General features: G+C 38.2%; 1 protein-coding gene across 3 annotated transcripts in view; it reads left to right on the forward strand.

The window, feature by feature from the left end:
• NUCB1 (Nucleobindin 1) overlaps positions 1–21,393 on the forward strand; it is a 234,851-nt gene that overhangs the window by 89,274 nt on the left and 124,184 nt on the right. For all 3 annotated transcript variants that reach the window (XM_068226126.1, XM_067140470.2, XM_067140471.2), the window contains exon 7: positions 15,630–15,810. In XM_068226126.1, the coding sequence (XP_068082227.1) occupies positions 15,630–15,810 (181 nt within the window). The remainder of the gene's footprint in view (positions 1–15,629; positions 15,811–21,393) is intronic.

The following is a 21,393-nucleotide window of genomic DNA, read 5'->3' on the forward strand; positions in this document are numbered from 1 at the left end:
CAAAGCGAATCTGGCCCGTTTGCCCCAACCACAGAGGCTGCGTCGTGTCACCACTACTGCAGATACCACCAGGTGCAAAAGCGGTTGGGGGTGGAGAAAGAGGCCACCGACTGGGGTTGGGAATTGTCCTCGGCTGGACTCATCCCCATTACCAGTCGGCAAGCTTCTGCCCCTGCAGAGCTCCTGAAACTCCTGTCTTGCAAACACAAGAAGGGGTGCAGAGGTGGCTGCACTTGCCTGAAAGCAGGGCTCAGATGTTCTGTGATGTGTGCTACCTGCTCTGGGGAAACGTGCGAGAACGCTGCCCTTATCATCATTGAAGAGGACGACGATGACAATGACGAGCCTAAAGACAACCCTGACGATCCACAAATACTGGAGTACCTACCTATTGAAATGAGCAACAAAAGTGACGGCCCAAGGCCATCAAAACAAGGCAACGAGTTTGACTGTGTCTAATTTGATTGATTGATTGATTGATTGATTGATTGATTGATTGATGAAGTTACTGTACTTTTGATTATTTATGTTTATTACTTATGTTTATATTAAAATACATTTCACCGTTTGTATGATTGATGAAGTTACTGTACTTTTGATTATTTATGTTTATTACTTATGTTTATATTAAAATACATTTCACCGTTTGTAAATGATTGCATGCCTTCTTTTTCTTTACCAAACCAAAAAACAAAAGATAGGAAAGGTTATGGAACATTTCTGGAAAAACGCTATTTTACCTTTTATGTGTTTTTGAGATTTTGAGTGAACTAGGGGGCTTACAGACCCCGCTCTGCACTTAATTTAAAGCTAATTAAATTGCCTACAAATTATATTTGACACGTTCTACTCGTAGGGTAAATGTTTTCGACGCAATTTCGGTCCGAAGAAGGTCTAAAACTGAAATTTTCAATTTTTTGAAAAACTGGCCTATTTTCAATGTAGCATAATTCGGTAACCAACTGACCTGCAGAGCTCTGGTTGGGCTTAATATGTCACAAATTTAATGCTCTTAAAAAACGTATAGAGTAGCTTTCAACGAAAAATGCATGGATTAGGAGATATAGGGCAGAATCTGGAACAAGTCCAAAAATTTTGTGGTTTTTCGTGTGAAAAAATGTTTACACAACTTTTTGAGAGTTGCAAACTTGGGTATACATAATCCTAATGGGTCCAAACAACATACTAAAAAATCAGAGATACATCATGTGTTGTTAATTTATTGTCGATTTTGAACGGCCTACTTAGAAATAGATCAGGTACATGATTGGGAATGACTTACGAATACTGTTAAAAACTATATCTTGTAAAATGTATTAGAGATCGTTTAACAACTATTACAATATAAAATGTGGTATACCATTACTTAAGAATATTTGTGTTAATATTTGAGTCTAAAAACATGACAGTTATTTGAAGATTACAACATAGGTGGTTGGTTCTTGATATTAAAAGATATTGCAATAGAGACGAAAATCAGAAAGCACATTCCATTTAATTGTCAAATGGCGTGTTGTTAAAAACTTGAGGAAAGTTGAGCATTGGTAATGGTCGTTGGTTCTTGAAGTATTGATTTTCATTTATATGCTTATAAATTTTGACAAATTCTCATTTGGCCTGTTCTTTTTAAGATAATATTAGTTGGAATGCTGGTGCCGTAGGCGATATTGAAGATTTTCCGAGGTTTATTTTGAATCCAGTCTCCTTTAGATTTTCTAGATTTCTATCTAAAATATGGAATTTGCCCTGGTTTATTTCTAAATACATCCAAATATTTTTGAAGAATTTCGTGTAACGTTGATTTTTCTAGTGGCAGGATCTTAGTATTGGCAATAGCTTCTCCTATATTTGGTCATTTATTTTCCTCTTCCCGAGTCATGACTCTCTCGATACTATTCAGTATTTCCTTCTGCATCATATCTATTTCTTCTTCTTCCATCTCATACCTAGGATATTCCTTCATTTGGCTATCTGCTTCCTCTTCCTCTATTTCCATATTATCAGTCATGTGGATGTCTTCATTCAGTTTAATTCTCTCCTGGATTTTATCTGCATCCTGTCCATGAATAGGGAATCTTATTTCTTGTCTTCCCATGTCTACCGTCATGCCTGTTACCATCATAAAGTTTATTCCCAGTATTATGTTACATTTTATTCATGACGATGAATGGATCTTCGAAATTCATTCTTCTTATGCTGATCTCTAAATATGTTTGGATTTTACATTCCACTGTCTTATCTGGTATTATTCCCCTGATTTTAATTTTCGACACAGGTATTTTCAACAATTTTATCCTCTTATCTATTTCTTGGAATAGCTCTCTTGGCATTATGCTAATACTTGCAGGTGAGTCTACAAGACAATGTACCCTCCTCGCGATTATGATAGGCAAATTATATTGGTGTTTCTTTGGATTCGCTGTTATATCCTTCACTAAATCGTTTGATTCTATCTCCCAGGAATCGATCTGCGCGATTAACCAACTTGAAATTTTGTCATCCTTTTCATCTCTGATATTTTCTACTTTCCTGTCTATACAGAAATTGGCAGGGTTGTTTTGTTTTGTTTTGTTTTGTTTTGTGTGTGTGTGGTTTTTTTCCTTATCTTCTTCCGGTCTATATTCAAACGATCGAACATTTGGATTCAGTCTTTGCTCCTCCTGTTCCTTTCGTTCATATTTCTGCAGGTCGAGACTTTTGGCTTCCTCTACGTCTCTGTTTACATCTTAATCTCGGATAGCTCTTTCTCGCCTATCTTTGTCTTTATTAGCTTCCTTTAAATCTTGAATATATCTCCGATTGTAATTTTCCTTGTCTTGATTGCTTCACTTTTCTCTTCTTTCATACCCCAACCTTCTTCTGCAATTGTATTTGCCTCTTCCTTCTCTAAACTGATTTCTATATTGATTGTACAGTCTGTATCTTCTATTTCCCGCATATCTTTCACGACGATATGAATTCCTTCTACAGTTGCATCTCTCTTCTTTTCTTCTTTCTTCCCGGTCATTCCATTCTCTCCTCTCGTATCTTTTATCTGTTCTCTGTTCATTGGGCATATTTCTACGTGAATCTTCCTGAGTTAAGACGTTTATTGCCTCCTCACCATTTATGTTCTGGATTACTCTACTGGTGTGGTGCACAGTAGTCATGCCAAAATGCCTAAGGATATTCTCCATCTGTATTGCCGCCTCCACATTTGCAGCAGCTGGTAACCTTTGCATATCAGGTCGGAATTGTTTTTGCATTGTCTTAATGGCCTCTAACTCGCTAGGAGCTGTGTCTAGGTCCCAAAAGTTGATCACTAAATCACTAAATCTGGTCTGACCATTCAACACATATTTTCTCGAATATAACTCTAATCTCAGGTTTTGCTGTACCTCTGAATTCCAAAATCATCTCAGGAAAGCTGTTTTGAAATCATCATACTCGTGAAAGCTATATTTGAATGCTTGAAACCATAGATTCGGGTTTGAATCTAGATGTTTCTCTACTATCTTGCCTTTTTCTCTTCAGGAATCTTATTATCTTTAAAATAATCTTCCATTTCTCTCAAAAATCGTTTGGGTGATATACTAGCTGTATTGTTAAAATGCTTTGGTCTGTCATCATATGTCTTGATGTTGCTAATAGCAGGACTTTATTACTTTTCGCGATTACTTCGCCATTGCTTTGGTTAGATTGAGTTATTATTGTGGGCGTAGCTTCTCTCTCATTTATCTGTAGTTCTATAGCCCTTTGTCTCTCGTTACCGCAGGACATGGCCGATTTTGTCATTTGCGTTTGCTTTTGGATCTCCTGTATTTATTTTGAATTTGTTTGATTCCTTCTTCAGCTTTATCTATTCTCTGATTTGCCTCTTCCTTATTTCGATTGATGTCATCTTTTATGATTTCTAGTTTGTCACCAATTTGATCCCTAGCTACTATGAAATTCACCTCCATAGTTTTGTTTGCTCTTTTGATTCCTTCATTCATTTTGTTAATCTATTCCTGACATCGTTCCCATTTCTCCTGTGAATCAACGCTCAGGTCTCTCATATTTTCGGTTAATCTTTTTATCTCTTCCTCTTTTAAATGTTTAAGATAATTTCTGCATTCTGTCAATTCTTCTCAAAGTTTATTCACCTCTTCATAAATTTCTTTGTTCTTCATCTCCATTATCTCAACCATTTCTCCTTTCAAATTGTCTATGTCACTCTTGATTTTGACAATTTCTCATCCTATGTTTCCAATCTCCATCTTCATTACTTCATTCTGTTTCTGTTGTCTTTCTTCCTGCCTTTTATCCATTTCTTCCATCATTTCCTGTTATTTATTTTTTCCATCATTTCCTGTTGTTTCTCATTCTGCTTTCTCGTCTCTTGTTGACCTCTTTTCATCTCCTCCTTCATGTCTTCCATAGTTACCTGTTGTTTCTCAATCATCTGTTTCAACATCTCCAAAACTCCTCTTTGCTCTTCCTTTGTTTTCTGTATCTCTTCTCGGTTAACTCGTATTGCTTCCTCTGTTCTTTGTGATTTTCTTCTTGCTCTTTCTGGTATTCCTCGAATTGTACCTTCATGTAGCTTAGAGTCGCCATCTTTATAGTTTCTATAATTCTCTATTGGCCTAACAATACTCTAATTTTTAAATTGCTCAATATGCAGAAGAATATCTCTTTTAATATACTTATTAATTACTTTTTGCTTTATATGTATGTACTCTCTAAGAATTGGCTTGAATGTCTGGATCAGGTTTCCCGAGCGACCTTATCCCAGTTTGCCACTGACCACTGAAATTATATATATACATTTTAAACGTGATTTTAATTTAATCTGGTTCCCATATTTTATAGTTTTATTAAAATTCTACCCTATGATTTCCTACCATCTAATTCTTCTATTTACATTATTTTTATCAATCATAACATTATTTATAACTAGTGTCGTAACTAAGTTACTTTTAATTATCCCTACTTTCCATTATTAAATTAAGATTTTCTCTTTTCTTATGTCAACATCTTGCTTTGATGTTAATCATCAATTCTTCCCTCTTGCTGTCTTTCTCTTTTCATTCTTTGTAGCATCAACTTTTCTTCATTTAAATGTTAGGCATTATTTATCTCTGTTCCCTGCCCCATCTTTCTGTGTATTCGGGAGATAATAGGTTCGAACCCCACTGTTGGCAGCCCTGAAGATGGTTTTCCGTGGTTTCCCATTTTCACACCAGGCAAATGCTGGGGCTGTACCTTAATTAAGGCCACGGCCGCTTCCTTCCCAGTCCTAGCCCTTTCCTGTCCTCTCGTCGCCGTGAGACCTATCTGTGTCGGTGCAATGTAAAGCCAATAGCAAAAAAAAAAAATCATCTTTCTCTTCTTCTTGCTCCATTGGTGGATGCCAATTTCCTTCGGTCATCCTTTCTTTTCTCTTATTTTCGTCCCACTGTTGGGAGTTAATTTTTCTTTGTTTGGCGGTCCTTTTCTAGTCCCACGGTGCCTTTCTCTTCTTGTTAAAGCTCACCTTATGGTGCCAGTTGTTTTTCTTTGGTCACCCTATCTTTCTCCCTTTTCTGCCAATTTTTCTTTGTTCTTTGGCTATCCGTTTTTTCTCACGTTTTCTGCCCTGCTGTTGAGCGCCAATTTTTCTCTGCGCCGTTCCCGCATCCAGGTCGAGTCACAAAGAAATTTTGACTAGCTCTATTTATCATTATCTGTCAATGAAGTATCGATTTCAGGTCGTAGGTTCCGAGAGTAGAGTCATCAGTGAGATAAAAGGTTAAATTCACAAAATATCACCTCGTTGGACGTCTCCATCTCCCGAATTAATTCATATCACTTCATAAATATCTGTCATACTTAATCTACAGATATTATATGTACATATTTAACCTAAAACATCATTAAAAGAGTGAATAAATTCATCTAACAGCGCTTTATTAAATTAAGAGATCTTGAAATAGAATGGAAATTGAATATTTTGTAGAAAATCTGACTATTTCTCCACCTAACTAATCTATCTATATATATAAAGTAACATGTCCTGACTGACTGACTGACTGACTGACTGACTGATTCATCATAACATAACATGTAATGATTCATCATCTCCGAGCCAAATGAAATTTTGGGGATACGTTCATATTAACACGTAGGTGCTCGCTAAGGAAGTATTTTTGGATATTTCATCGCTAAGGGGGTGAAAATGGGGGTGAATCTTTAAAATGAGGATATCTATATCTCACAAACTTAAAAGTTTACAGACGTAAAAATTGGTATTTGGGATCTCCTTTAAAAATAAAGAAACACTTTTTTTTTCTTTTCGGAAAATCCTATTAAGGGGGGTGAAAATGCGGGAAAAGTGGTTGAACACCTTTTATGAAGAGACTTATATCTCAAAAGCTGAGGATGCTACAGACATGAAAATTGGTATTTGGAATCTCCTTTGAAAATAAAGAAACACATATTTTTGTATTTTTGGATAATCTGATGAATAGGGGTGAACAGGAGTGACAAATGTGGTGAATTTTTAAAAAGACTATATCTGCAGATTATTTCAGACAGGTACCATATTGCAGATTTTAAAACTGGTATTTGGAATTTCCTGTAAAAGGAGAGAAGCATGGATATTTTTTTTGGAAAATTCACTTAATGAGAACTTAAAAAGGGGGTGAATTTTTAAAATTAGTTAATCTACAGTATTCATATCTCAAAAACTTAACGTGTTGCAGACGTGAACATTGGTATTTGGAATCTCCTTTAAAAATAAGGAAACATGTATTCATTTATTTTCGGAAAGACCCTTAAGGGGGGAGGGTGAAGGAATTGAAAAATTAGTTGAACTATTTATATGAATATGTATGTACGAAACAAAATCTAAAGATGTTACAGACGTGGAAACTGGAGTTTGGAATCTCCTTTGACAATAAGGAAACGCGCATTTTGGGGGGAGGAGGGGGGATCAACTTTGTAGGGGCTGGGATGAAAATGGAGATGAATTCCTTTTATGAGGATACATTTATGTCGAAAACTGAATATGTTACAGTCATGAAAATTAGTATTTGGAATCTCCTTCAAAAATTAAACACGCATATTTTTTTTTTCTTCAGAAAATTGACGTAAGGTGTGTGGGGTTGAAAATAAGTAAATAAGGAGTTCAAATATGTTTATGAGGATACTTTATCTTAAAAACTAAAGCTGTTACAGACGTGAAAGTTGGTACTTTGAATTGCCTTTCAAAATAATGAAATGCATATCTTTTCTTTCGGAAAGTCCACTTAAGGCTGGAAAGGGTTGGAGAAAAGTTAAGAAGTTGAATTATTTTTATGATTATACATTTATCTAAAAAAGCTCAAGGTGTTACTGACATACAGACAGGAAAACTGGTATTTGGAATGTCCTTTAAAAATCATGAAACACGTATTTTTTGTTTTCGGAAAATCCAGTTAAGGGGTTGAAAAGAATTGGAAAAGTGGGTGAATTTTTACATTGAGTACGAGTATATCTACTTTATATGTCAAAAACTTAACATGTTAGGGACAAGAAATGTGGTATTGGAAAATCCTTTAAAATTACAACAACATGCACCTTTTTCTTTTCGGGAAGGCACTTAACCGGGGGTGAAAAGAGGTGAAAAATAGTTGAATTCTTTTTTATGAGGAGCCTCCGTGGCTCAGACGGCAACGCGTCGGCCTCTCACCACTGGATACCGTGGTTCAAATCCCGGTCATTCCATGTGAGATTTGTGCTGGACAAAGCGGAGGCGGGACAGGTTTTTCTCCGGGTACTCCGGTTTTCCCTGTCATCTTTCATTCCAGCAACACTCTCCCTTCTCATTTCGTAGCATCTATCATTCATTAATATATCACTTTGGGAGTGGCGACTCCATCGTAATACTAGCCTATATATGATTCATTCATTACATCCCTGACCCGGTCAATGACTGGAAAACAGGTTGTAGGTTTTCATTTTCACTTATATCTTAAAAACTGAAGAAGTTACAGATGTGAAAATTGGTATTTGGAATTTCCTTTAAAAGTGAAGGGAATATCCTTTAAAAGTAAAGGAACATGCATTTTTGTTTTTGGTGGGTAGGGGAAAGACAGATCAAGGGGTTGAATTATTTTTATGGGGTACTTATGCATATCTCTAAAACTGAAGATATTACAGATATGGGAATAGGTATTTGGAATCTCCTTTAAAAATGAAGAAATATGTATTTATTTTTCTACTTGAGAGAAGACTGTTTTTCGCATGTACAGATCTATGTCGCATGGTTGTCTTAACCCCAAAAGGTAATACCACAAACATGGTTTACAAAGAAACTCAATTCTTGGTAAGTTTTTCTACTTTAGGAATTTTCAGATAATGTCTTACTACAATGCTGAGTAACGATCACTTTGATCAAATTACGAAATACATGCGAGCGAAGCCGCGGGTAATTAATTGCTAGTTTAATATTAAGTATGAAAATATTTAAAGATTTTTGATATCAAAGAAAAACAAATCCTGACTATATACATTGCTTCCGTTGAAAAGTAGAAAATAATTGAGAGAGGCTCATCATTATGACATATTGAAATGAATGAAAATCACATTTAGGTTATTCATTTCTTTGCTTGAACACAACATAATTCCTTTAAATTCTTTTCCTAAAATTTTATATAATATATTGCAAGTTTATTCACAAGTTATCAGTCTATTTACCTGCATGTATCTGTCAATATTTTACAGTTATGTTCATATCGCGTTCATTAATCGTTAGTATAAGGAAAGCATTAGTTTTCTTATTCATTTTTTGAGTATTTCAGATTGAATGTCTTTTATCTTCATGCAGACAAGGAAGAAAAGCTAAAGATAAGCCATTTAACGTTGCTTCATTTTCAGATAATCAAAAAATTACCATTACTAATCGTTATTTAGATCATTTATCACAAATAAAAATAAACTCCCAAAATTAAGTTAAGTGCCAATTATTTATATCATGTGCGATCTGTCAGCGTGTCACCAGTAACTCCTAACACCTTATTCAGTGTTATTTCTGGAAATTCTGTGGTCTGTCATCTAAGAAGACTTTCATAACCAATGTCATCACCTTCTAGTTATGGATAACCTCTTCACTGATATCATTGAAATGAGCAAGTAAGCATCCTAACTCTATTTATTTAAATAAACATGACTGTGGTTAAGAATTCTGTATAATGTGGGCTAATTCCACTCTCTCTTCCCTATGTGGATTCATTTTTTATAATCTACGGGTATCTATCCGACATATGAAAATTACATGGGTCATATTTAATGCTGGGTGTGGAATACTGAAGGATTAATATACGTTATGGAATTAAATACATTCACTCTTAACTTTAAATTGCGGCAACTAACTTAATATCACCATTAAAATACATCCATCTCTTCTGTCTCGACGAAAAAGTAATCATCACCATCATTATTCTTCTTATTATGCAACCATTCTTCATATATATATAACATCTTTCATATTCTTCGTATCATAACTCATCCTTCATTTCAATAACCCCGATAATATATCTTAACTTGACGCATATGACTGCGTAATTATCATTTATCCACATATATATTCCATTTCCTTCTTAATTTTCTTCAGATTCATCTCATATTGCTTATATGTCTTCTTACGATCCCAATATAACCTGTATATCGTATCGCATCATCTCCATTTCATGGTATAACACCCTAATTCAATCATAACATTAACCACAATGTCGGTATAATATTCACAACCTAAGTAAATTAATCTCTTATTTAATATAGACAGCATTACGAACGCATAACCTGCTTATCACTGATTAAATACATTCTAACCAAAAGATTGTCATTTTAAGTTAGATGACTACCTATTATCCTCCTACGTCATTATATCAATGCTATTTCACACATGAATTCACTCTTCTTGAATATAACTCTATGACAGCACTGCACACTTATTACATGCAATTAGAAAATGGCACTTTTCAAAACAAGCTATTAAAGTTACTCACGGTAATGTTATCTCAATAAACTTATCTTTTCTTCTCTGTATTCCCTCGCTGGTGTGTCCGAATTCATCTTAGTATTCAAAGCCTTCTATCATTCATAAACCTATTGGAAAGAATGCTTCTTTTAATTTGATTCAACTTAGCTCTTGCAGACTGCTAATATGGCTATTAAAATCTCAATTATAATTAGATTTAGATTCCTATATCTTGTTTTCAATCACCGCAGTATTTCTTATTTCTTGCCAGTGTAAATTTTTAGTGAGGATAACTCATTTCTTTAGAGGTGTTTCAAATATGTTTTCATGACATATACCGTTAGGTTATGTGACCCCATTTGAAGAAGAAAACTTTGGAGTGATACCGTATTTCTCCGAATCCAAGACTACTTTTTTCCCTCAGAATCTCATGCGAAAAACTAAGGGTTGTCGTGCATTTGCGGCCTAACAGTAATGATAATGAATACCACTGGTAAGTACTGTGGTGACCATGCTGCTTCTTTTCACCCCAGCACGCGCACGCACACACAAAATTCAATGACAATAAACGACCGCCTCTTTATTATACATTGCTAGCCGTGACAACCGGTTGTACGGTGCCTGTGTGTAACACCGCTGGATCTTGGGAAATAGTGAAGAAAGAATGACATTCTATTAGCCTCTACAAAAACATTTCTCAAAATCTGCAGAATGGCATCAAAACATGCGAGTCTTCAAATTCTTAGAAAGGCCACGGCTACTCAGTGGCAGAATTATATCGCATCTACTGTACCTGACTCTTAGTAAAATTAAGTTTTATAAACTGCAGGAATATTTTTGTGATGGATAGTTGTAAAGATTCGTGGAACAGGTATTGCCGGCAAATTTTCAACGGGTTCTCGTCGGTATGATGCCAGTTTTAAGTTAATGGTTATTAAACACTCGGAAATGTAGAATAATTGTGCAGCCGCAAGAAAATATGGCATAGGCCTAACTAAAGCCAATATTTGGCGTCAGCGAGAAGACATAATAATAATAATAATAATAATAATAATAATAATAATAATAATAATAATAATAATAATAATAATAATAATAATAATAATAATAATAATAATTTTGTGTGGCTATTACTAGCCGAGTGCAGCCCTTGTAAGGCAGACCCTCCGACGAGGGTGGGCGGCATCTGCCATGTGTAGGTAACTGCGTGTTATTGTGGTGGAGGATAGTGTTATGTGTGGTGTGTGAGTTGCAGGAATGTTGGGGACAGCACAAACACCCAGCCCCTGGGCCATTGGAATGAACCAATTAAGGATAAAATCCCCGACCCGGCCGGGAATCGAACCCGGGACCCTCTGAACCGAAGGCCAGTACGCTGACCATTCAGCCAACGAGTCGGACAGCGAGAAGACGAAGATAGGTAAAAAATGTGTACTGTACAAAAAAATGTATTCAGTGGTCCTCAACAAGGATGCTTTAAAGAAGTAAAAAAAAATGAAATTGTGATGTACGTGCACGAAAAACGCAAGGGCGGAATGGCCATACCGTGGTGCAATAAACTCGTTCGTTGACCTTCAACGTCCGCCACTAGGCCTATACATCACTAGTCACTGAAGTTGGCTGAACCGGGAAAGCGAGACGTGCATGTAGTGGTAGCCGGTTATGTCTGTATCATCTGAATAAAAGTACTGTAACAGTTTTATAGACAGCAAGAATATATACCTGACAGACTGCCATATTGTAGAGACGCATGGAATAGGTATTGCCGGGAAAATTTCGACGGGTTCTCTTTGGTATTATTATGCCAATTTTAAGTTAATGGTCATTAAACCCGTGGAAATAAAGAATAATTCTGCAGCCGCAAAAAAAGTACGGCAAAATGAAAGCCAATATTTGGCATCTAAATATAGTCTAAAAATGCGTACTGTACAACAAAGGCATTAATATGATTTTACAAAGCACTTTTTGAGCCTGATTTAAATTTTTTGAAGGAAAAAATGGGGTTCATCTTGGATTCAGAGAAGTACGGTACTGTAATTTTTTTCAGAATGAAATTAAACATACACCTTCGCGTAGTATCGGATATCAAAAAATAACAAACAAGTAAGCCATAGTGTGAATGTCATCCAAGGAAACGCAAGTTTTGAACAAACTAATTGCCGTTTCATACCGATTTTAATGTGTGTGGGGCTTTTCTGACTTTTATTAAAAAATCGGATATAACGACAATCCGCTATAGCGAGTACATTTTCCGCTGTTGTGAATTCTCGCTATAACGGACTTCTACTGTATATAAATACATGAGTTATGCTTTTGCTTAGAACACATACAGTATTACGCATTATATCAAAGCAGGGAAATTTATGTATCAGCTATCACTTTAACAAGTAGGGCCTAGCCTAAGTATATAATTTACATATCAGTCCAAGAAAGATGGAGATACCATGAGTTCCATGTTACTGGGAGCCAGAGCTGTTCTCCTGTCAGACATTACAATACATTGAGTATGCCCTCTCACTATCAACATTACTGAATTGCTGGCATCCATAAGGCCTTGACTGCAGCTTCCACAAAATGCTCATATTCAGGTTTCAGGGAAAGAAGAATGGCAATCACATCACATCTACCTGCTCTACATGAACTAGTAACTAGATCCCTAAACACTATACGGTTCAAGGTATTCTGACGTTGAAAAGATGGAATTTGCTTTATTAGACAAGATAATTCATCATTTTTTAAATCACCTTTCATTATGCTTCTTGGATCAGAAAGTTTACCGAGAGAAGAAATGATAAATTTTCCTGTATCAAACTCTATTAAGTGGTTCAGCTTTTTCAAGCTGGCTCTCCCTACAGATTGAAACAAGGATGTTAACTGTGTCTGCATTTGTTTTGGTAGTTTCGAAAGTTTATCTGCGGTTGTCTAAAAAAATTCGTCCTCTAGTAATTGAAAGCCCTGTGAAAGGTCACACAGCTTAAATTTGAGTACATGAATTAACGGCATGTTGGAGCTCTCTGATGTGAGCAGCAAGTTACAACATTTTGAACAATGTTCAACAAGAAAAATAGCTAGGTAATGAATTTTTGTTACTTCATTTGGGGTCAAGGCTTTAAAATAGTTCACAGCAACACTCTAGTCTTCAGTAGTTTCAACAAAGTCTACTAGATTATGAAGATATTCTCCAAGGAACTAAATACTTTTAAACCATGAGTTCCAGCTTTAATAGGTTCGTCTTCATATTTCTGATTCAAGAATTGAATATATGCATGCTTTCTCTTCTGTGTATTAAGGAAGATGTGTTTTGCTTGCACAACATATTGGTTCAAAGCACCAAGTTCCACAGCCCACACACTGCCCACCAAATTCAGTTTATGAGCCCAGCACTGCGTGTGTACTAACCCTCCTGAAACTAAAATCCTAACTGCGTTTATACGCTTGCCCATGTAAGGTGCTGAGTCTGAAGGTATAGAAACATTCTGTAGCATTAGCATTTGCAATAACTTTCACTCCCCCTACAAATAACTTCTGAACTGTACTATCGCCACAACTAAGCACTTTTATCAGAACCATAAACACACACTGCACTTTTTTTTATCACTCGTTTCATCCCAAAGTATTGAAACTCTCAACTTTCACAGCTTCCTTTAATCCTTCCTCCTCCTCTTAGATAATTCGAGGTACAGAACCTTCCCGCACTCTTCCAGCTGTGGACAGGTGTCCAGCACATTAAAAAAATCAATAGGCCAGTAGAGGGCTATTTAACATCATTTGAATAATTAAATGATTTATAATTTTAAGTAAATGAGGGATCCAGCATGCATTATCTAGGCCTAAATGCCATTAAACCGAGCTCGATAGCTGCAGTAGCTTAAATGTGGCCAGTATTCAGTAATCAGGAGATAGTGGGTTCGAGCCCCACTGTCGGCAGCCCTGAAGATGGTTTTCCCTGGTTTCCCACAGGCAAATGCCAGGGCTGTACCTTAATTAAGGCCACGGCCGCTTCCTTCCAATTCCCAGATCTTTCCTATCCCATCGTCGCCATAAGACCTATCTGAGTCAGTGCGACGTAAAGCAAATAGCAAAAAAAAAAGCATATGCCATTAAACGAGAAATCTAGGATAACCACACAAAGTTATTAGAAAAACATAACCTCAAATTTCTTCCTCAGAAAAATTGTATAGTATTGCACAAACCTAGTATATATTTCTCCATCCACTTGGATGATCAACTTTTTCCAGTGGAATATTTGCCTCAGAGTTGTAGATAAAATGAGTGCGTCTTTATCACATTTCGCTCATTTTGCTGCTGAACTAGTGTCGGTGAGACTAGCTTGTTTTCTGATGCCTGTTGTCGTTAGCGGTTTTTCGTTGTTCTTCTTATGTGAAACTCTGTTATGTGTTTCAGGCACATGTCCTTTCTTGCCCACTCAATTCGCACATTACAATATTTGCACATCAGTATCTTTCTAGTTTTGTCAAACACGTCAAATCCTTCCAATTCAAATTCTTTTTCTTGATCAAAAACTGTCACAACCACTGCAATAAACTGAGCATAAAATAGGAAATTAAACGCACCAATCAGCAGCGATTTTCAACAGGTAAGAGGAAATACACCATCATGCCATCATGTAATTATGAATACGATAAATTTCTCGCTTCACAGGAAGCTAATTGACCAATAATCGATATACTATATATTACCTTTCGATATATATCGAAACAGATCAGATGTAAGGCTTTTCAGGCGTTTGCTCTATTAACCAGCGTTTCGTCTTAAGTACGGTATAAAGTCGATTGTGGCATCGATTATCGCATTTTATTGCCACATCTCGCCTCGAATCTCCGTCGTTGACTTCAAATGATGCAATTCCAAATAATTTCGTAAATTATTTCGCGATTTTGCTTAAACTTAAATAGTTTCGCGTATTTGAGCCAAACTCGTAAAATTTTGTGATTCCGCACTTTGCGATAAACACGTGCCTCTATGTATGACACGTCAACACACGGACCTAGACCATGAGTTGTGATCTAGGAAACGACTTTCTTTGACAGCAGGAGCACGCACTTCATTATTGCAAGAAACTCGACAGCAGATTTTTTCATCAGACTGATGACTGAACCAGCTGTGCTACCATTCATTCACAGTATTCAGTAGAGTATTTTTCAACAGGATAATACTCGTCCTCATATGGCTGCTGTCACCCAACATGCTCTACAGGGTTGCAACCAGTTGCCGTGGCCTGCGAGATCACCAGTCATTTTGCCCAGCCCATTTAGCATGTATGGGACAACGAATCCAGCGTCATCCAATACCAGCGTTAAATGTCCCTGATTTGATTGACAAAATGCAACAGGCATGAACTCCCATCCCACATGATGACATGCGGCATTTGTACGACACAATGCGTGCATGTTTGCATTCAAAATCATGGCGACTACAGCAGTAATTAATGTACCACAATGTCGTATATCTTCTCATGCATACTTGGACCTGTGATTTGGAAACTTTAATCAAATAAATGTTACCTAGACAATTGCTTAGCCTGAATTGCATTGCTCTAATGTCTTCCTTGTGTTGGGATTTCATTTACTGCCAGTGTATATCTTTCATTGCTGCAGGAAGTTGGTGTACGTATTTATGTATTAATTCCTTATTTATTTTTCTTCAGATCTTGATGGCAATGGAGTATGGGACGAGTCTGAAGTCAAAGCATTATTCCTTAAGGAACTCGATAAGTTATATCAAGCAGGTGCTCCAGAAGATGACATGAGGGAACGAGTTGAAGAAATGGAGAGAATGAGGGAGCATGTTTTTTCAGAAGCAGATACAAACCACGATAAGCTTATTAGGTAACATAACACAAATTCCCTGTGTTTTTACATCATAAGTTATTTGTAGAAGAAAATAATGTTTCATCATTGCATAGACTAGTTTGATAGAGCTCTCTCGGCCACCCTCTCCTGCGCTAACCTTTGCGTTTCTACATCTACTCTAATCTGGCATATTCATGACATGGTCTACCCCTACTATTCTTACCACCCACATTTCCCTCACCCCCCTGTGTGTGGGGGACGCAGATGTTGAATACATCCCTCCCCCCCGGTATCCTCCTCTTCCTGTCGAAAGATTTGACTAAAAGGGGCTACCCAGGCGCAGACACAGATTGTGGTTTGGTACCATGTGTTGGGCCCCTTGTGGGTGTGAGGGGTTGATTACATATACAGGTAATCCTGCCTGTCGTAGAAGGTAACGTAAAGCTCCTATATTTTAATCTTCAGTTTATATTTATGACTCAAATTTAAAGCCATATTACAGTTGATTCAATCAACCACAGCATTGTGAAAACAATTTTAGCCAAATTTTTAAATTGTAGTTACTATGTTTTGGACGTCAATGTATTTTAGAATTAAGGGTTACTTCAATTCAACATTGTAATTCATATTGTCATACTTTTAATGTGTACATAATTCCTATGTTTTTTACATATTATTACTAAACATGGATTCATACTCAAGCAAAAAATTTGTAAAAACAATCCAAATATGACAGGTCTTAACCTTGAGACAATTATGTAGGCAGAAGATGCTTGTAAATAAAGCGAAACATGTCCCTGTAAATCCGTGTTGTAGTATTATGAACTAGCAACACAAAACCAATTTGTATTGAATAGGTGGATTAAAGTAATCACTATATTATAAGCATTTATAACAAATTTCAATACGGGTCTAATCATGAGATTAGTTACATGTAATAGTATGCATGAAGCTATAGACCTTGTCTGTCTCACTAACTGTTTGTGTAAGCTATTTGAGAGGATGGTACATCGCCGACTTGTGTTGTGTCTGGAGAAACAAGGACTATTGTCAGAGTACCAGTGTGGTTTTCGAGCCGCTCGCTCAACCACTGACCATTTGGTACGCCTGGAGAGCTCTCTCCAGGATGCGTTTCTCCGCAAGCAGCATTTGGTAGCGGTTTTCTTTGACTTAGAAAAAGCCTTTGACACCATATGGCGATATGGTATCCTTTCAGTCCTGCATCAGTGGAGATTCCGGGATAACTTGCCATGTTTGTTGCAAATGTTTAGTCCCTCCGTCTGTTCCATGCCCTAGTAGGGAGGACATTCGCAATACCACGTTCAGAAAAATGGAGTCCCACAGGGATCGGTTCTTAGCGTCACTCTGTTCGCGATTGCCATAAATGGTATTGTTGCTGCTGCTCGTTCAGCAGTAATACCGTCGCTATATGTGGATGATTCTGCTCTCTGCTATAGCTCGCGTAAAATGGCAGTCGCCGAGTGACAATTACAGCATGCTATTAGGAGAGTGGAGCAGTGGACCTTTGAACATGGCTTTCGGTTTTCCACCACAAAGACCTCTGTTGTCCACTTTTGTCGGCAACGTACTCTTCACCCACATCCTGAGCTTTATTTAGGAAATGTCGCTATTCCTGTAGTTGACACAACGATTTCTTGGACTCCTTTTCGATAGTACGTTATCGTGGGAGCCACACGTGCGGCAGCTAAAAGTGCAATGCACCAAGAGGCTTAATCTCTGCAAGTTTTTAGCAGCACTAATTGGGGAGCTGACCGCACGGTGCTCCTACGCTTCTATAGAGCACATATTTTATCTAGGTTAGACTACGGCAGTGCAGCATATGGCTCAGCAAGACCAAGCGTTCTTGCGAGATTGAACAGTATTCATCACAGCGGGGTTAGGTTGGCGACAGGAGCTTTTCTAACAAGCCCCATAGGTAGCCTGCATGCTGAATCTGGTGTGCCACCTTTACACTTGCAACTCCTTCTGTCATATGCTGCAAATTTGCGACAAATGCCACTTCACCCAAGCTACCATTGCGTATTAAACAATGGATACCGTCGGCTGTACGCTGCTTGTCCTCAAGCAACGCGTCCGGTGGGAATACGCTTGGATAGTAGTCACAGATTGTTTCACGTACCTTCAGTTCCTTGCCTTATCAGACAAGCGAGTGGGGTACTACCATGGGTAGTACGACGTCCTGATATAATCCTGGGTCTGCACACTGGCCCGAAGGAAAGAACGTACCCTTCGATTTATCAGAGGCACTTGCTGTCCGTTGTCGGCCGGTATCCAGGTTCAGTCGTTGTTTACTTGGATGGCTCGAGAACAGACACTAAAGTGGGCTGTGCGTTCGTTGTCGACATTGATAGGTTTCTTTTTGCTCTCCCGGAAACCTGTAGTGTGTGCACAGCAGAGCTCTATGCTGTCCGTGAAGCTCTGCGGTATGCACTGTCCGATGAGCGCCAGCCCTTTCTTGTGTGTACGAACTCCTTGAGCTCGCTAAACTCTATTGATACCTGTTTCCCTCAGCACCCTTTGGTGCAGCAGATCCAGGACGTGCTGGTCAGGTGTTTGGATGCAGGCACCAGAATCACATTTCTGTGGCTCCCAAGCCACATGTGTGTAGAGGGAAATGAGTTAGCAGATAAGGCTGCCAAGGAGGCAGTTACACTGCCCCCATTTCCTTTCAAGGTTCCAGCAAGTGATATTCACTCTCAGCTGAGATATCTGGTTATGTCCCATTGGGAGATGGAGTGGCAGGAAGTATTGTGTCGTCGTCGGATCGGCCACGTTATACTAACGCACTCCCATTTATTGAAAGGAAAACCCCCTCCGGTGTGTACTTGCGGCGATCATCTTACCGTGGTACACATCCTTACGGAGTACGTGGACCTGGTCAGTCTGCGCCGTAGTCTAAAACTCCCGCATACCATCTCCCTCATCCTGCGTGATGACAAGCAGCCCGCAGATCTCATCATCCGTTCTGTGAGGGATTATGGTCTTTTTTTTATCGTGTGTAATGATGTCCTTTGTCCTGGTGTATTTGTGTTAAGTACGCTTTTATCCCGTTGACTTCATTTTAGTTTGTGTTGCGTGTTTTAATGTGTTATTTTGACTTCTAAGTTTAATTATATATATGTATTCCAGTCAATGCCTTATTCCTCTGTTACTTGTATTTTGTATTATTTTATTAGCAACAAGGCATTGCAAATTAGATTCACTGATTGTTTTAATCTCATAACCATTTGTCATCACCATTTTTTTTTTTTTAACTCCGGTCAGTGGATACCTTTTTAAAGTATAAGGCATTGCAAATTAGATTCACTGATTGTTTTAATCTCATAACCATTTGTCATCACCATTTTTTTTTTCTTAACTCCAGTCAGTGGATACGTTTTTAAAGTTTTAATTATCATATCATGTGTCGTCCATCTCATTTCATTAGGGGCTGATGACCTTTGATGTTAGGCCCCTTTAAACTACAGTAATCATCATCATCAGAAGACTGTTTCTCACATGATCAGTTCTATGTCGCATGGTCGTCTTAGCCCCAAACCTCAAATATGATTTACAAAGAATTTCAGGGGTAAATGAAACTCGCTTTTTGGGTGAGTTTTTATACTTTAGGAATTTTCAGATAATGTCTTAGTACAATGTCGAGGAACAATTACTTTGATCAAATTACGAAATCCACGCGAGCGAAGCGGCGGGTAAATGCTACTAAAAAATGAAAAAGAATCGGCAGGTAAATTAGAATTCTTACTTAGTACGAAGTTACGCGAGAAATCGCTTTGAGCCACTCATTACATTTGTTCTTGTTTGCAGAAAATTTCTGTACGAAGTACAAAAAGGCACACAACAATATCACATATTCCAAGATTTGTACATACATACATACATACATACATACATACATACATACATACATTATCATTATAGACTGTTATGCCTTTCAGCGTTCAGTCTGCAAGCCTCTGAGAATTTACTAAACGTCGCCACAATCCTCGATTTACAACTAGTGTTGTGGCTTCATTTAGTTCTATACCGCTTCTCTTTAAATCATTAGAAAACGAGTCTAACCATCGTCGTCTTGGCCTCGCTCTACTTCTCTTACCCTCCATAACAGAGTCCATTATTCTTCTAGGTAACCTATCCTCCTCCATTCGCCTCACATGACCCCACCACCGAAGCCGGTTTATGCGTACAGCTTCATACAGCGAGTTCATTCCTAAATTAGCCTTTATCTCCTCATTCAGAGTACCCTCCTGCCATTGTTCCAACCTGTTTGTACCAACAATCATTCTTGCTACTTTCATGTCTGTTACTTCTAACTTATGAATAAAATATCCTGAGTCCACCCAGCTTTCGCTCCCGTAAAGCAAAGTTGGTCTGAAAACAGACCGATGTAAAGATAGTTTCGTCTTGGTTCAGGGTACTTACAGGAGTTAGACAAGGCTGTAATCTTTCACCTTTGCTGTTCGTAGTTTACATGGATCATCTGCTGAAAGGTATAAAATGGCAGGGAGGGATTCAGTTAGGTGGAAATGTAGTAAGCAGTTTGGCCTATGCTGACGACTTGGTCTTAATGGCAGACTGTGCCGAAAGCCTGCAATCTAATATCTTGGAACTTGAAAACTTGAAAAATTCCTTCTTACAGAATACTGCTGATCGCAACTGCGAGCTCACTGCATTAGCTTTACTCACTGATCTCTATACCTGGATGGCTGGTAGCTTGGGTAGCGGTAAGCCGAATAGATGATGACTGGCGCAGTAAGATGGCAGCGAGCGCATGGTGCAATAGACCACGAGGAGCGCGCTTGCTTTGTTTATGCTTAGTTCAGTGACGCCAGGCCTCTTGATTGTAGTTCTACGAGTGTTCTGTGCTTTGTTATTGCAAAGTAAATAGTAGTGTATTTTACGAATTTAGGTTCGTTGCCTTGTAGTATACTTGTGGATAACAAGATTCAATTTAAATATGTATGTGTTTATCTGAGTCCGCCTCTGTAGTGTAGTGGTTAGCGTGATTAGCTGCCACCCCCGGAGGCCCGGGTTCGATTCCCGGCTCTGCCACGAAATTTGAAAAGTGGTATGAGGGCTGGAACGGGGTCCACTCAGCCTCGGTAGGTCAACTGAGTAGAGGTGGGTTCGATTCCCACCTCAGCCATCCTGGAAGTGGTTTTCCGTGGTTTCTCATTTCTCCTCCAGGCGAATGCCGGGATGGTACCTAACATAAGGCCACGGCCGCTTCCTTCCCTCTTCCTTGCCTATCCCTTCCAATCTTCCCATCCCTTCACAAGGCCCCTGTTCAGCATAGCACGTGAGGCCGCCTGGGCGAGGTACTGGTCATTCTCCCCAGTTGTATCCCCGATCAAGAGTCTGGAGCTCCAGGACACTGCCCTTGAGGCGGTAGAGGTGGGACCCTCGCTGTGTCCGAGGGAAAAAGCCGACAGATGATGATGTGTTTATCTGAAATATGAATGAAGAAACATTCTACGGGGTATTAACATACCGCAGTGTTCAGCTTATGGATGTACAAACAGAACCGATCAGTAGAAGGAGAAATCATTTCATCGGGGAGTTTTATACTGTACATAAGAATCTTGCTAGGGTAGTGTT

Source organism: Anabrus simplex, chromosome 2 (assembly GCF_040414725.1).
Source record: "Anabrus simplex isolate iqAnaSimp1 chromosome 2, ASM4041472v1, whole genome shotgun sequence".
NCBI classification, from domain to species: Eukaryota; Metazoa; Arthropoda; class Insecta; order Orthoptera; family Tettigoniidae; genus Anabrus; species Anabrus simplex.